This window comes from Dipodomys spectabilis, unplaced genomic scaffold, assembly GCF_019054845.1.
Source record: "Dipodomys spectabilis isolate Male_0828 unplaced genomic scaffold, ASM1905484v1 ptg000039l, whole genome shotgun sequence".
Taxonomy (NCBI): Eukaryota; Metazoa; Chordata; class Mammalia; order Rodentia; family Heteromyidae; genus Dipodomys; species Dipodomys spectabilis.
Window position 1 is genome coordinate 8,773,247 of NW_024870716.1, and position 17,275 is coordinate 8,790,521.

Consider the following 17,275-nt stretch of genomic DNA (forward strand, 5'->3'; position numbering starts at 1 on the left):
AGAAGGAGCAAATAAGAGAGGCTGCTCCCAGAAATGGAGCCTATAATCTCCCTACTACCATGGGTGATATTTTTACCTCTAAAATGTACCTTTAACAACACTGCTCATTCAGCATTATTTCTTTATTAGGTTTTATAATCCAGTAACAAATAAGCAAAATATATCGTGGGCAATTTGAATATAGTAATTACATTTCTGTTGAACAATTACCACACTATTAATGATGAGTACATTACAAAGACATTGTGTGTGTGTGTGTGTGTGTGTGTGCACGCGCGTGTGTGCATGCACCCATGTGAGCACCCATGCGCATGCTGGCCCTGGGGCTTGTATGCAGGGCCTGAGCACTGTTCCTAAGCTTTTTTTTTGTTTGGGGGGGGGGAGGGGGTCCGGTCGTGGGGCCTGAACTCTGAGCCTGGGCACTGTTCCTCAGCTCTTCAGCTCAAGGCTAGCGCTCTACCACTTGAGCCACAGCACCACTTCTGGCTTTTTTCTTTTTGCTTATGTGGTGCTGAGGAATCAAACCCAGGGCCTCATGCATGCAAAGCAAGCGCTCTACCACTGAGCCACCTTCCCAGCCCCTGTTCCTAGGCTTTTTTGTGCTCGAGGATAGCACTCTGCCACTAGAGCCACAGCTCCACTTCTGACTGGTGGATAATTGGAAATAACAATGTCAAGGACTTCACTGAATGGGTTGGCTTAGAACTAGGATCCTCGGATCTCATCAGGATTACAGGTATGAGCCACTAGTCCCTGCTTTTTCAAAGACTTTCTTTCACAGTACTAATTAGCTAAGCATACAAGTAGTTACAATTGCTCCCAGTACAACATATGTGCTAACAAGCATATATGTCACTAACATGAAGGAGTAGAATTGAACCATACTAATAACCCAGAACATTCCATAAGCCTTCCCCAGCCCTGCTATCTCCCCTCCCTCCCCCACAGCAAAGGCAATCATTGATCTGACCTTCTTGCTATAATTATATTTGCTGCCTTTTGAACTTTAAATACCATTTACAAGTATGTGTTTTTTAGGGATTGGCTTTTTTTCATTCAGCATTATTTTTATGAGATTCGTCAGTGTTATTGAGAATACCTCTAGGTTATTTATTCTCTCTGCTATACATTCTTTCCCATTCTGTTACTTTATCTTGTTGAGAATAGACATTTAGATAATATCCAATTTTGAGAATATTATTAGCAGTGTTAATAAGTATTTTTGTATGTGCCTTTTTGGTGCCTTCATCTATGTGCTGCCTTCAACTGCTAGACTATGTTATGGGTTATAAATGTGATCAGCTTTAGTGATTTTGTAGTCTTTTCTAAAAAAGCTCTTCATTCCAATTAACAGTGTGTGAAAGTTTCTCTTTGCCTGTGTTTGACAGTGTCGTTTTTGTTGTAGACATTCTTTTTTGTTGTTGTTGTTGTAGACATTCTTATCACCATATGGTGGCAATTCACTGTGGTCTTAAACTCTGAATGAAGTACTTTGGCACACATGTGTGTACACGCGCACACGTGTGTGTGTGTGTGTGTGTGTGTGTGTGTGTGTGTGCATTGTGTGGGATACTGGGGATACTTTCATTTCATTTGCTAACCATGAACTTTAGTACTTGAGCCAGACACCAACTTCTTTTGTGTTGGTTATTCTCAGGTAGAATCTCATTTTATGTCTGAGCCGGCCTGGACTGTGATCCTCCTATTTGTGCTTCCCTGTGTCACTGGGAATGACTGTATATCCTACATGGCCCAGCCACTGGTTGAGATGGAGGTTTGTAAACTTCTTTGAGCCTGGGCTGGCACTGCACCACAATGTCCAAATCTTTGCTTCCCAAATAAGTAGGGTTACAAATCTAGGCTGGTGCGCTTGGCTCATTGAGATGGCCTTTACTGCGAAGTGTCTCTTGTGCTTACTTTTTTTTTTGGGTCCGGTCATGGGGCCTGAACTCTGGGCCTGGGTGCTGTCCCTCAGCTCTTCAGCTCAAGACTAGCGCTCTACCACTTGAGCCACAGTGCCACTTCCAGCTTTTTTTTCTTTTTGCTTATGTGGTGCTGAGGAATCGAACCCAGGGCCTCAGGCATGCAAGGCAAGCGCTCTACCACTGAGCCACCTTCCCAGCCTGAAGTTTGTAATTTTAATCCACTCCAATTTATCAATAATTTTCTTTTTGCTTTTTTTTGGTCGGCTGTGGGGATTGAACTCTGGGCCTGGTGCTGTCTCTCTCAGCTCTTCAGCTCAAGGCTAGTACTCTACAACTTGAGCCACAGCACCACTTCCGGCTTTTTCTGTTATGTGGAACTGAGGAATGAAATCCAGGGCCTCACGCATGCAAGGCAAGCACTCTACCACTGAGCCACCTTTCCAGCCCCAATAGTTTTCTTTGCGATGGATAGTTTTATGTCTTAGTTAAGAAGTATTTGCCTAACTGAAGGTCATAACTCTTTTCCTATTTTGTGTTCTATAAATTTAGTTGTTATTTCATTTTCACATTTAGGTCATTTAGAATTGATAATTATATCTGGCACAAGTTGAAGCCATATACTTTTTGCAGAGATTCATCAAGATGACATAGATAAAAAGCAAACAAAGTCAAAAAGTCAAAAAGTCTGGAGGAATCATATTACTATTTATTTAAAAAACCAAGCTACTTTATTTTTAGAACAGTTTAAGCTCTGTAAAATAATGGATCAGAAAGTATAGAATTCTCAAATATCCCCTCTCCAGTTGTTTCCTCTATTCTTTACATCTTAAATGTTGAATATTTGTTACAAAGGAAAAACCAATATTTATTACTAACTAAAATGCACAATTTCCATTAGGGTTCATTCTTGGTGTTGTACAGTGGTAGGGATCTTGATAACTGTATTTTGATATAACATTAGCCCTTTCTTTACAGTATACAGTTATGGGACTAGTTTTCAACAGTTATTACTCTCAAAACTGAGAAGTAGCAGTAATAGGTATAATATTAAATATAGAATCCTTAACTGGGGAATTTTCTATAAAGTGGTTAAAATGTATGTGGCAAAGAAAGTAAAGTGTGTTGAGTTAGGATATAAAATAGGTGAATGATTTGAGGTCATGGATGGCTTTTCTCTTCTCCTCCTTCTTCTCTTCTCTGCTCTCCTCTACTCCCATCTCCTCTCTCCTTGTCTTTCCTCTCCCCTCTCTCCCTTCCCCCTCCTCCCTTAGAGGGGATACTTGAACTTACAATCCTCCTTCCCCTCAGTTCCTGAATGTATTGCAGGCATGTGCACTGTGCTTGGTCTATGGATTTATGTCTCTGACACTGATGAATCTGTCCTTTTCACCGAGGACAGGCAGATGACTGTGACATATATGACAAAATATTACTGGCACTGTTTTCACAGTCCGTGCCAAAAAGCAATCAGTAAATTAAGAGTTGCATGAAATTCATGGGAAACTATTTATCATGGCTAAAAGCATGGAGAGAACCCAGTAGGCACTAATCTGCCAAGCAAGTGAAAATAACCATTCCATATCGGCTACTAGCCCAAATGTTATTATTGTTCTTAGCAGAGATTGCCATGAAAGCTACTGGACAACAGCCTTTTCATCCAAATGCATAAAGGCCTTAGGACTATTTCAGATCATTAGCCAGTTTGGGCTTAGAGTTTATATTCTCAGTGTTTTAACTGATATAACAATTCACTGCTTCAGTAATTTGCCATGAATCCCATATTAGTTTTTTGTTTTGTTCTTGTGATTACCTGAATTTTATCATGTGTGTAACTGAATTCATAATTTCTGGAGTTAAAAGCCAGGTTCCAGTGGCTCACACCTATAATCCTAGCTACTTAGGAAGCTGAGATATAAGGATCACTGTTTGAAGTCAGCCCGAGCAGGAAAGTCTTTTATCTTCAATTAACCACCAAAATCTGGAGCTGTGACTTAAGTGGCAGAGTGTTAGCTTTGAACTCAAAAGCCAGGCCCTGAGTTCAAGCCCTAGGACTAGTACATGAACACACACACACACACACACACACACACACACACACACACACACACACACACACACACACACACACACACACACACACACACACACAGAGAAATTCTAAAGTTGAGTGTGGTGTATTGATACTTACAATTCAAGTATTTGTTATATTAAGGCTGAGGGATTGTAAGAAGCTAGTCTGGCTATATAACAAAAGTCTTTAGCAAAAAAAAAAAGTGGGGGGAATATGAATGGCAACTTTTAAAGATAATAAAAATATTCAAAAAAAGAAAAAAACAAAAACTACACATTCCTTCCCCAGTCTCTTTTTCTTTCTTCCTTTTTTCATTTGGTGTGTCTTAATTGTAACTAGCAAAAGGTTTCATTGTGACATTCCCATACAGGCATACACAATCCTGGGACCTGTTCATCCATTGTTGCTCTTATCCCCTCTCCTCCCTCCTTCCCCCCTCCCGTCAACCCCTAGTAGTCCCCTATTCTATCCACGTTACTTAGTCTTTGTTTTCTGATTCTTGTCTTTGTGAAACTGGCTTATTTCATTTAACATAATGGTCTCAATTATATGTTTTTCTTTTTCACTTTTTTCTCCCCTCCCCTCCCTTTTTTTTTGTCAGTCATGGGGCTTGAATTCTGGGCCTGGGAGCTATCTCTGAGCTTTTTGGGTTAAGGCTAGTGCTTTTAACACTTTGAACTACAGCTCCACTTCCTGTTTTGGGGTGGTTAATTGGAGATAAGAGTCTCATGGATTTCTTCCCAGGCTGGCTTTGAACTGTGATTACAGGTGTGAGACATCAGCACCAACTCCATCAGCTACTCTACAAATGACATAATCTGATTCTTCTCAATGATTGAGTAAGGGGCTGGGAAGGTGGCTCAGTGGTAGAGCGCTTGCCTTGCATGCATGAGGCCCTGGGTTCGATTCCTCAGCACCACATAAGCAAAAAGAAAAAAACTGGAAGTGGCACTGTGGCTCAAGTGGTAGAGCGCTAGCCTTGAGCTGAAGAGCTGAGGGATAGCACCCAGGCCCAGAGTTCAGGCTCCATGACCGGACCCCCCAATAAAACAACAACAAAAAAAACAAAAATCAATGACTGAGTAAAACACCACTGTGTATATGTACTACATTTTCTTTCATCTATTCACACTACGATAGGCAGCTAGCCTAACATTCTGTATTCCATAATCTGACTATTATGAATAGTGCTGCGATAAAAATTGACATACCAATATTCCTTTAGGAAACTATACATAAAAAGAAATGTACTTCATATATATATATATATATATATATATATATATATATGTGGCTGGATCATATTAGAGTTCTCTTTTTCATTTTTGAGCACCCTCCATACTGAATTCCATAAGTCCTTGACTAGTTTATATATATATATATATATATATATATATATATATATATACATACATACATATATATATATCAGCAGATAGTACGAATTTTCATTTGTCCCATATCCATACCAGCATTTGTTGTCATCTGTTTTCTTGATGATACCAATTATGATGGGGTGAGGTGGAATGTCCATGTAAAACTATCTCCTAATAATATCTGAATAGAAGTTATATATTTGTGTTGTCACAGGAGCAGAACTTTTAATATAAACTAGGAGGAAATAAATATCCAAGCGGTCTAAGGGCCATCTCACATCATGATTGATTTCTTCATTCATTTGTAGCATCTAATTTGGAAGTCTAGAGATAATCTTACTGCAGGCCCAAATAGGGAGTCAACTGGATAGAAAGGTTGAAATACAACCTGATTCAACAACAGCAGTAGTTAGAGAAGATAATGACGCCATCATTACAGCATTTTCTGTGGATCATATATTTGACTAACACTACTCTTATTTTATTTTTCTTTTTGTCAGTTGTGGGGCTTGAACTCTGGGCCTGGGCACTATCCCTCAGCTGTTCAGCTCAAGGCGAGCGCTCTACCTCTTGAGCCACAGCACTACTTCCGGTTTTCTGGTGGTTCACTAGAGATAAGAGTCTCTTGAACTTTCCTGCCCAAGCTGGCTTTGAACCACTACCTCTGATCTCAGCCTCCTGAGTAGCTAGGATTACAGGTGTGACCCACCAGTGCCTGGCTCTTTTTTTTACTTTTAACCCTGGGACAAAAGGCTGAGATGAGTTATTATTTCCTTCAATTTTAAGACTAGAATTAGGTATGGAGAGGGTGTCTTGCTCTACTTAGCTTGATACTTTTCCATAAGTAGTACAACCTGAATTCATGCCTTAGTCTGATTTTTGGCTTTCAACTAAGAACTTAACAGTGTCCATCAATCAATCCATTGGTCCATTGGTCCATCCATTCACCCACCCCCTCACTATACACTGTGGAATACCATGTGCTAGGTCCTGTACTGAATATTAGGATTTAAGCATGAAAGAGTTTTGACCCTCAAGAAAATGATAATCCACTGGAAGAGTCATAAGCATTTTTTAGGAAAATCTATAATTAAAGTTAAGTGATGTTTTATTCCTCTTGAGAGGAGAGTTAAGAAAATAAAAAGCTAGGCAATAAAAAAGTACATTAAAGTTAGAATAAATTAAACATGCCAATACCAGAAGACTGACAGAGCAGGGCAAAGTTTGGGAAATAGATGAATCTTGAGAAAGGCAGAGTCTAGACTGAAGGCCAGTTAGTTTGTATTTTAAAGAAACCACACCATGAATGTTTGTTATATTCATTAGTAGTATTCATTGACTAGATCAGTAGTTTCTTATTGCACAACTATAATGATTGCAGGGTGTTGGATGTATGAAAAATAGAAAGAAAACTACATGAAAATCCTCTTCATTCCTCTAGATTTAACTGCCTTAGCTCTCCTTTTAAAAGATAATAAAAGGAACCTTCAAATAAAATCTACTTATCCAGCACTCAATTTTTAATCATTTGTTCTATTTCTAGAAAATTGCTAATACTAATGAAATATTAATGGCTGTTTTCACCATTATTTAGTTTGTTTAAAATAGGACATTGAGTTACTTTGAAAGAGAAACTCAGTAGTTGTGTGATTGACTTTAGATCTACAGGATGGCCAGAAGCAAGCCATGGTGAGTGACCGAACTGAAGCCTTCACCACTGCACGGAACTTGCTTGCCTCAGGAGCTGACGCAATTGAGAGGATTATGTCTTCCTACAAAGAGGTATTTGGCATTTCTTGTCAATCTGATTAAAGTCAGATCAAGTGAGCTAGAAATGGCTTAGTGATGGTGTTTGCCTAGCGTGCATGAAACCCTGGGTTCAATTCCTCAGTACCACATAAATAGAAGTGGTGCCGGAAGTGGCGCTGTGGCTCAAGTGGTAGACTGCCAGCCTTGAGCAAAAAGAAGCTCAGGAACAGTGCCCAGGCCCTGAGTTCAAGCCCCAGGACTGGAAAAAATAAATAAATAAATCAAGCAAAATGTAAATTAAGAAGTACACATAGTGTTTCAGGAATACCTTTTCTATATGCCAGCTTTTAGGAGTACGGTCAAGGTTTAAAGCAGCACCTCCCAAGTACATGTCTGCGTGGTACACTGTTTGATTCTTCCCTTTTTTGTCAGTAGAATTATTTGTTTTTAAATTGTAAAAAAAAAAAAAAATCCCTTAGCTATGGACTCTGGAATCAGTGTCTATATTTACATTATTGCTTCTGTATTTACCAATTAAGTGAGCTTGGTTAAGTTCCCTAAACCCTCTGTACTTTTCTTTTGTTTACTCACTTGTAAAAAAAAAAAAGGGATGATGATGGTACTGATTAAGGGCTGTTGCTAGTTAATGAATGTAGAGTACTGAGGACAATTCATTTTCTTACAGGGGATTGACCCCAGGGCCTTTGCACAGACTAGACAAGCCCTCTACCACTGAGCCAGATCTACAGCCCCTGATGCAATACATTTGAAGCATTCAACATGTCAGCTAATAATAGTACTTCTGTATCTTTCAAGCTTTAGCCATCCTTCATCGATGAAATCTTGCACTGTTTTTTTTTTTTGTTTTTTTTTTTTTTTGTTTTGTCGGTCATGGGGCCTGAACTCTGGGCTTGGGCACTGTCCCTAAGCTCTTCAGCTCAAGGCTAGCGCTCTACCACTTGAGCCACAGCGCCACTTCCAGCTTTTTCTGCTTATGTGGTGCTGAGGAATTGAACCTAGGGCTTCATGCATGCTTCAAGGCAAGCACTCTACCACTGAGTGACCTTCCCAGCCCCGAAAAAGATTTCCGGGGTTTATAAAGCCTTCTTTCACTCCTCTAACTTCCACTTGCCTCCCCTGCAGTTTGGATCTTCCTTGGCCATCTTTATCTGTGTTCAACTGACATTGCACCCCCTTCCATTGTTCTGACCTTACACCAGACCTTGAGTTCCTTTGCAACAAGGGTTGTCTAATCACCTTTGTATTCTTAATGCTCATTTTAATGCTTTGTACAATATGTAAGTGACTACTGAAGAATGCTAACAGATCTACATCCCTTAGGGTTAAGATTAAAATCACTTTATTCAACTCAGAGATTCCTATCAACAGTCTTTCTCTCTATTAATTACTCTTGAGGTTTGCACATCAATATAAAGTGCTAGAGCCGTATTATAGATTTAGCTTCTAAGCTAACCTTGAGTCTACTAGATAATGAAGTTTTAAACTTTGTTCTTTGTTTTCACAACTGAGTTACTGAAAGATATAATTTCTTAATTTTTTTGCTAGTCCAATTAATCACCAAAAAGCCAGAAGTGGAGCTGTGGCTCAAGTGATAGAGCAGTAGCTTTGAGCAGAAAAGCTTAGGGACACTGCATCCAGGCCCTGAGTTCAAGCTGGATTCCTTTTGTAGTCAGTTTCTGGGAACAAGTCCTTTGTCTTATATCCTGGAGTAATCTGTTCACAAGCACATTCTGCAGGTTTTTATAGTCACACCCTGCCCATACTACTCTCTGTCCATACCCTATCTATACATAACTATGCCACCTACTCATTGCTTCTTACCTTTTTTTATTGCATTTGGATTTTGGACATGTATTTTTTTCTTATTCAGATATTTGTATTTGCCCATGCTTCCTTTGAATAGCTTTGTTTTCCTGTAACTGCAAACTTTTTTCCAGATAATGTTTCAGAAATTATTCTTTAAATAGCCATTAACATAAGCAGACAGAAATGCAATGGCAGTGCTATTATTTTCATTCAGTAAACAGCTTTTTTTTTTTTTCCCTTGTTGATCATGGGGCTTAAACTTGCGGCCTGGACACTGTCCCTGCACTCTTTTGTTCAGTTAGTGTTCTACCACTTTGAGCCACAGAGCCACTTCTGGTTTTCTGGTGGGTAATTGGAGATAAGAGTCTCATGGACTTTGCTGTATGGGCTGACTTTGAACCTTGATCCCCATATCTCAGCCTCCTAAGTAGCTAGGATTACAGGTGTGAGCCACTGGCACCTGGCTAGATAATTTTTTGTTTTTTTTTTGGCAGTTGTGGGGCTTGAACTCTGGGCCTGGGTGCTATCCTTCAGCTCTTCAGCTCAAGGCGAGCACTCTACCACTTGAGCTACAGTGCCACTTCCGGTTTTCTAGTGGTTTATTGGAGATAGAAGTCTTACGGTCTCTTCTGCCCGGGCTGGCTTTGAACCGAGATCCTCAGATCTCAGCCTCCTGAGTAGCTAGGATTACAGGCGTGAGCCACGGGCGCCTGTTCTGGCTAGATAACTTTTAAACAATAACATCTACCTACTCAAATTACAGCCTAAGTTTTGCATATGAAAATTCTTATACAAATGTCACCATTAAGCCGGGCACTGGTGGCTCACACCTGTAATCCTAGCTACTCAGGAGGCTGAGATCTGAGGATCACGGTTCAAAGCCAGCCCGGGCAGGAGGGACTGTGAGACTCCTATCTCCAATAAACCACCAGAAAACTGGAAGTGGCGCTGTGGCTCAAGTGGTAGAGTGTTCGCCTTAAGCTGAAGAGCTGAGGGACAGTTCAAGCCCCACGACTGACCAAAAAACAAAAAAACAAATGTCGCTATTGTTGTATTATTCTGTTAGTGCTTAGAAAACATTTATTAGGACTGCCTTGCTTATTTATATCAGCAGGTTTTAGGAGGTGTGTGTGTGTGTGTGTGTGTGTGTGTGTGCCTTGCTTATTTATATCAGCAGGTTTTAGGATGTGTGTGTGTGTGTGTGTGTGTGTGTGTGTGCATGCTAGTCCTGGAACTTGAATTCAGGCAGGACCTGGGAGCTGTTCCTGCACTTTTGTGCTCAAGGCTAGTGCTCTACTGCTTTAGCCATAGTTCCACTTCTAACTTTTTGGTGTTTTTAATTGGAGATAAGAGTTTCTCACAGATCTTCCTGCTATGACTGGCTTTGAACCATGATCCTTGGATCTCAACCTACTGAGTAACTAGGATTAATGAGGCCTGAGCCACCAGCACCCAGCAGCTTTTCAGTTTTTAACTTTCCTTTTTTTTTTTTTTTGGTCCAGTCGTGGGCCCTGAACTCTGGGCCTGGGCGCTGTCCCTCAGATCTTCAGCTGAAGGCTAGTGCTCTACCACTTGAGCCACAGTGCCACTTCCGGCTTTTTTCTTTTTGCTTATGTGGTGCTGAGGAACCAAACCCAGGGCCTCAGGTTTGCAAGGCAAGTGCTCTACCACTGAGCTACCTTACCAGCCCTTTAACTTTCCTTTGAGGGGTACAAATGATAAAGGTAAGACAGGAGTCACTTTTCACAATACCTGATAACAAGGTGGTCTCTCAGTAGAAAAATGACAGGAAGTTAACAGAAATTGAACAGCTAGCATAATAGGGGCAAGGCATCTTCCTCTTGAACCTTCTGTACTAAAGCAAAGATATATTTCATTTTATCTACTACCACCTAGAAAAATTCATATATTTATGTTTTTTCTTGGCAATTTAAATCTCATTTGCTTGAAAAGAACCTGGGTTTTGGGTTTGGAAAAGGATTTAGACTTTTTTACTGAGCTGGCACAGATATTTCTCTAGCTGAACAGGAATTTTAACAAACAGTTTGGCTAAGAAACACTCATTTCATAATAAGAAGAAAAGTATTTTTCTACTATTTAAGATCAGAAGTGTGGCAAAAAGATCCTTAAGACTCATTTCTCATTTTGAAACTTGACTCGAATTAACATTTATTATGTGTTTAAAAGTTCAGTTGCAGGGGCTGAGAAGGTGGCTCAGTGGTAGAGTGCTTGCCTTGCATGCATAAGGCCCTGGGTTCGATTCCTTAGCACCATATAAGCAGAAAAAGCCGGAAGTGGCACTGTGGCTCAAGTGGTTGAGTGCTAGCCTTGTGCTGAAGAGCTGAGGGACAGCGCGCAGGCCCAGAGTTCAGGCCCATGACCGACAAAAAAAAAAAAAAATTCCAGTTCCAGTTGCATTAATGCTGAGTACCAGTTGCTCATGCCTGTAATCCTAGCTACAGAGGAAGCTGAAGTCTGAGGATCACAGTTCAAAGGCAGTCCTGCCAAGCACCTGTGAAACTCTTACCTTCAATTAACTACCAACAAGTCAAAAGTAGAGGTGGAGTACTACCATTGAGGAAAAAAGTTCAGGAACAGTGTCCAGGCCTTGAGTTCAAGTCCCAGGACTGGTATGGGCACACACGCACACACACACACACACACACACACACACACACACACACACACACACACACACACACTCTCTTACATTGATATCTAGCTTTATTGCTGCGTAAGTTTTTTTGTTCTTTTACTGTCATTAGTTATCAAATGTATTATCTATTTCTCACATATGATAAAATATCATCTTTAATATGACATCAAGCTAGTCTCTAGTGGCTCATATCTGTAATCCTGGCAACTCAAGAGGCTGAGATCTGAGGAGCATGGTTCAAAGTCAGCCCAGGCAGGCAAGTCCATGAGACTCCTATCTCCAATAAACTACACAGAAAAAGCCAGAAATGGCACTGTGGCTCAAAGTGTTAGAGCACCCACTACCCTTGAGCAAAAAGCAGCACAGACACAGTGCCCAGGCCCCAGAATTGGCAAAAATAAAAATGAAAAATTACATCAAGAAGCTCAAATAATTCCATACCTATTTTAAAGCCTATCATGGATATAGTAACTTGTCTCTCTTCATTACTTTTAGGTCACTGAATTAGCAGGTTATACTGCTCGAGTATATAATATGTTTTGGGTGTTTGATGAAGTAAAGAGAGGCATTTATAAAAGAGCTGCTGTCACTCAAGAGCCTGAAACTCAGAGCAAGAATGGAACTAACCTAGAAATACCCCTCAGTGACACACGGGAAATTAAAGGTATCAAACCCAACTGCTTTTTATCGTTTCCTTATATTTAAGTATTATTTTATCAACAGAGCTAAAGGGTTTTTGTTTTTTTAGAAGATAGCTTTTACTATTTATAAGGAACCAATATTTAAATAGCAAACATTATATAAGCTGCAATCCCTAAAATTAGTATTGTAATGTGAAGGGTAGTGACTAGATACCAAAAAATGTTATGCTACTTTTATTTAGGAAAATATTTCCATAATTTCATTTAGAAACATATTGCTGAATAAATTGTTTGCTCTTAAAATTCAATTACCATATAGAATTAGAGCAAATGTAAAATTGTTTTTTCATTATCTTCTGTTTCTAAATATGTTAGGTCATCATGTATTAAAATATCCAATTTCTTTATTCTGTTTTTGGAGATATTTTTTTCCTAAAAGGAAGACTGATAATAGAGAAAATTAGCTGTAAAACATATGGCTGGATTTTAAAAGATTACATTTAGCTGTGTTATCATAATGATGTTGACATTGGACTATTATAAAATAGTGCTTCTCAGAAAGATTTCATACATAGAGGTATCAAAAATACAAATATCCATTAAACTTTGTTTTACATCCATTTATATTTTCCTGAGTTATTAATATGAATTTTCTATATAATTACATCTACCCATTAGACTATCTTATACTTTGAGTCATTTCATTAGCAGTAAACTGTGATAGCTTTTGTAACGTAAGCTAATCCTTAATTATAGGAAAAGTTATTGATGTGGATCATGGAATTATTTGTGAAAATGTTCCCATAATTACGCCAGCGGGAGAAGTGGTGGCTTCCAGTCTAAACTTCAAAGTAAGATGATATTCACAAACTCTCTGATTTGTTGTTATCACACTAAAACAAAAGAACTCAGAATTCATGTACTTTACGTTACATGCTTGGAGCAGCAAGTGGAAGAAGGGGAAATCAAGAAAGGTATGCACAGTGGCTCAGGTATAGAAGCAGTTACTTCCTAGGAGCAGAGAGAAAAGAAGAATTTCTACTGCTGTATTATCAAGTCAAAAATCAAAAGTACAGTGCACTGAGGGCCTATGCCAGGTAACTTAGGGGAACAATAGGAAATTTCTTCATAAATTAATATGTGGAAATGAATTCTCATTTTTCCTTACGGAAAGTACAAAAATAATACGATTATTGTTCAGGAATCACATTTACTATTAGGAAAAAGAAGCATAAGAGTCATAGAATTAAATTTAGCCTCGCTTTCTTTGGAGAATAACCTTTATGTCTTGATTATGAAAACTAAGCTGAAAATACCACTTGAGCCACAACTACTCTCCTGGTTTTTTTGCTGGCTAAAAAATAAAAAGAGTCTCATAGACTTTTTTTTTAATTTTAATTTTAATTTTTTGTGAACATACTGTACAGAGGGGTTACAATTACATGGGCAAGATAATGAGAACATTTCTTATCAAGCATTGCAGCCTCCTCCTTTGTTTACCCTTCACATCCCTTCCCAGCCTCCCCCCCCAAGCCTCCCCCCCCCACCAAAGTTGTAAAGTTCGTTTTCGACATGACAACTTGTACTTCTCATTGTTGCAACAGTTCCACCTGTATCCTTATACGACTTGTCAGGCTGACTTTGAACTGCTATCCTCAGATCTTGCTTCCTGAGTAGATAGGATTACAGACATGAGCCACTAGTGCCCAATTATTATTGATATTTGTGGCATAACTTCTCTGGCTTGCTAAACAGTATGAGGTAAAAAGCATTTTTCACTCACTGAATTTTCATCTGCAAATGGTATTGTTAATTTTGAGGGTAGAAAAGAAATGACAACAATCTCTTCCTCTAGAAACCTATTTATTTTAAATCAATAAAGTAACACAACTTTCTATTATATTTTACATTAAAATATAATTCCTTAAGTTAGAAATCACTAATCCTAAAAGATGTGTGCCTCTTAAAATATCTTGTGAATGCGTGTCTCAGCCTGGTATATATCTTCTACAAGTCACTTGGGAAACATGGAAGCTTGTATACATTTAAACTTTCTTAATCTTGTCTAGTGAAAGAGAAAGCACATGTAAAATTAGTTCTTTCAAGGCTTGTTGCAGGATTTTCTTTGAGGCTAGCAATATGATGCCCTTCATCTTTGAGTTTTCACTATTGAAAAAATCCACATTACTGATGTTGGGTATTAATATCCATTCACTACAAAGCTACAGCTATAGATATCCTGCAGATTTTTGTCTCTCATGCTTTCATACTGTATTCATTGATTGTCTTATTGACTATAAAACATTTATTTTTAGGGAAAAGCAAATCAACTTTTAAATGATATTCCTTTTTTCTTATTGCTCACCATATCCTTTACTGAACACAAGAATACAACTTCTTCATCCTACCAAATGTAGTGGACATTCATGACTAAAATTAAAACATGATAAATAAGCCTGGCAACAATGGCTCATGTCTCTAATCCTAGCGATTTAGGAAGGTGAGACCTGAAGGGTAACAGTTCAAAGCCAAGCCCAAACAGAAAAGTTCATGAGTCTCTGTCTTCATTCACCAACAATATGCTGAACGAGAGGCATCGCTTAAGTGGTAAGAGTGCCACCCATAAGCAAGCAAGCCAAATGAAAGCAGGAAACCTTGGTTCAAAATCAAGTCACAGGGAACATTAATTAATTAATTAACTAATTAAAATAAAAGAAAGCATCTAAAATACTATTTTATCATTGGATACTGTAAGTATGGAATGTTTATGTATGTAGAGAATGAATATCATTTATATATGTATACATGTGTATATGTATGTGCACACAGTCTCTTGTAGGAATCAGTTTCAAGACACCTTGTGGTTATCAAAATTTGCTGACACACAAGTCCTTCATGTAAAATGGTACACAGGAAAACATGTCTATGACTATGGACTTTCTGTGATGGATGAAATACAAACTTGGGTAATTTAGTTAGCTCTTCAGATAACTTTGCTTTACAGAGTAATAGATGAGTTTCAGTTGTATTTGAATTCAATATAAGTTTAGTCAACTATTAATAGAAATTTAATATATTTTAATATAAATTTTATGATTGGTCTTATTTTCCCATGTGGTTGTAATTGCCTTACATGTGTAGAATATCTGATAACAAAATTTCAATTAAAACATTTGAAGCCAGGCAATGGTGGCTCATGCCTGTAATCCTAGCTACTTCGTAGGCTGAGATCTAAGGATTAGAGTTTAACACCATCTTGGGCAGAAAAATGTGTGAGACTTTTATCTTTCATTAACCAGCAAAAGCTAGAAGTGGAGCAGTGGCTCAAGTGGTAGAACACCAGCCTTCAGCAAAAAAGGCCAAGTCCCAGTATTGGCATAACAACAACAAAAAAAACATTGAAAAGCCAGTATTTATTTCAAGACATTCATCTTCTTTGCAATTCATTTTAAACGTTAGTTAAAGCCACACTGGAGATTCTCAACCCTAAACCATTTTTCTTTGATTTCTTGCCCATGGGAGGTCACCCACGTGATTGAATGTTCTCAAAAGTTAAAAAAAAAACACTTTTAAATGATGCCAAGTGAAGCAATTTTAAATTTTGTAGTTATTTTGTAATTTGATTTCTCACTTTAGGTACAAGAAGGAATGCATCTTTTGATCACTGGTCCCAATGGCTGTGGGAAAAGTTCTCTCTTCCGAATTTTAAGTGGGCTCTGGCCTGTGTATGAAGGGACCCTCTACAAACCACCTCCTCAGCACATGTTCTATATCCCACAAAGGTAGGCCATGTTCAACACTCTTGAATTATCTTCATTCCTCATACTCTTCAATGGACAATCGCATGGATATTTTCGCTGAGATAGTGATTAAGGAAATAAAAATTCAATGAATCCCCAAATCTTTTGTTACCGACTTGATTAAAATAGTTTCTGGCACAATAGTATTATTTTTCATTCTCACATCTGATGAGATATAACATATATCCAAAGACTACAGATGTTTGCCTGAAGGCATAGCAAACTATTCCGAAGAATAGACTGTCTTAGATGGGAGATTCTCACAGAAAACCCGAGTACTTGGATAGTTCACATACCTCCTCATTAGACTGGCAACATTCTTCCACTCTAGAAGTTGTCCATTTATGTTTAAGAGTTCCTGGAAAAAGTCTTGATTATGATTATGCTTCATGAGTAACAATTTTAAGTATCTTAATTAAAATATGCTTAAAAATGAAAATGTTAGCATAGGCAAAGGACATTACTCCTCAAGTGTTCAGTTCATAATGCTTTAGAAGTGACACTACACAATGTAACAGTCTGGCATATTTTCTTTTGATAAGATGAAATCAGGCTTGAACAAGAAACATTCCTTATGCCGCGCGCTGGTGGCTCACGCCTGTAATCCTAGCTACTTAGGAGGCTGAGATCTGAGGATCGCGGTTCAAAGCCAGCCCAGGCAGGAGAGACTGTGAGACTCCTATCTCCAATAAACCATCAGAAAACTGGAAGTGTCGCTGTAGCTCAAGTGATAGAGCGCTCGCCTTGAGCTGAAGAGGTGAGGGACAGCGTCCAGGCCCAGAGTTCAAGCCCCACGACCGACAAAAAAAAAAAAAAGAAACATTCCTTATGCATCTCTGGACCTGTAATTTTTCCATGTTTTATTACTAAGGGTTAAATAGCCTGGAATGATAAAACCAAATGAGATGGCAAGGCCCTGAGTTTAGTCCCAATACTGGGACACACACACACACACACACACACACACACACACACACACACACACACACACACACACACACACACACACACACACACTTCAAGTTTCAAGAATTATAGTAAGTAGAATGCTCTTAATTTTGTACTCATGTTGTAGGACGTAGAATCATGAGGAAATTGTTCTACTAAAAATATCTATTCTCGGGCTGGGAAGGTGGCTCAGTGGTAGAGTGCTTGCCTTGCATGCATGAGGCCCTGAGTTCGATTCCTCAGCACCACATAAGCAAAAAGAAAAAAAGCCGGCAGTGGCGC

At 38.8% G+C, this 17,275-nt stretch overlaps 1 protein-coding gene across 2 annotated transcripts in view; it reads left to right on the forward strand.

Moving 5' to 3' along the window:
- Window positions 1-17,275, forward strand: part of Abcd2 (ATP binding cassette subfamily D member 2) — a 63,591-nt gene that overhangs the window by 7,960 nt on the left and 38,356 nt on the right. Inside the window, exons 3-6 of one of the 2 annotated variants that reach the window (XM_042677753.1) lie at window positions 7,033-7,154; window positions 12,100-12,268; window positions 13,002-13,096; window positions 15,882-16,027. In XM_042677753.1, the coding sequence (XP_042533687.1) occupies window positions 7,033-7,154; window positions 12,100-12,268; window positions 13,002-13,096; window positions 15,882-16,027 (532 nt within the window). The remainder of the gene's footprint in view (window positions 1-7,032; window positions 7,155-12,099; window positions 12,269-13,001; window positions 13,097-15,881; window positions 16,028-17,275) is intronic. The other variant, XM_042677754.1, reaches the window with a different exon arrangement.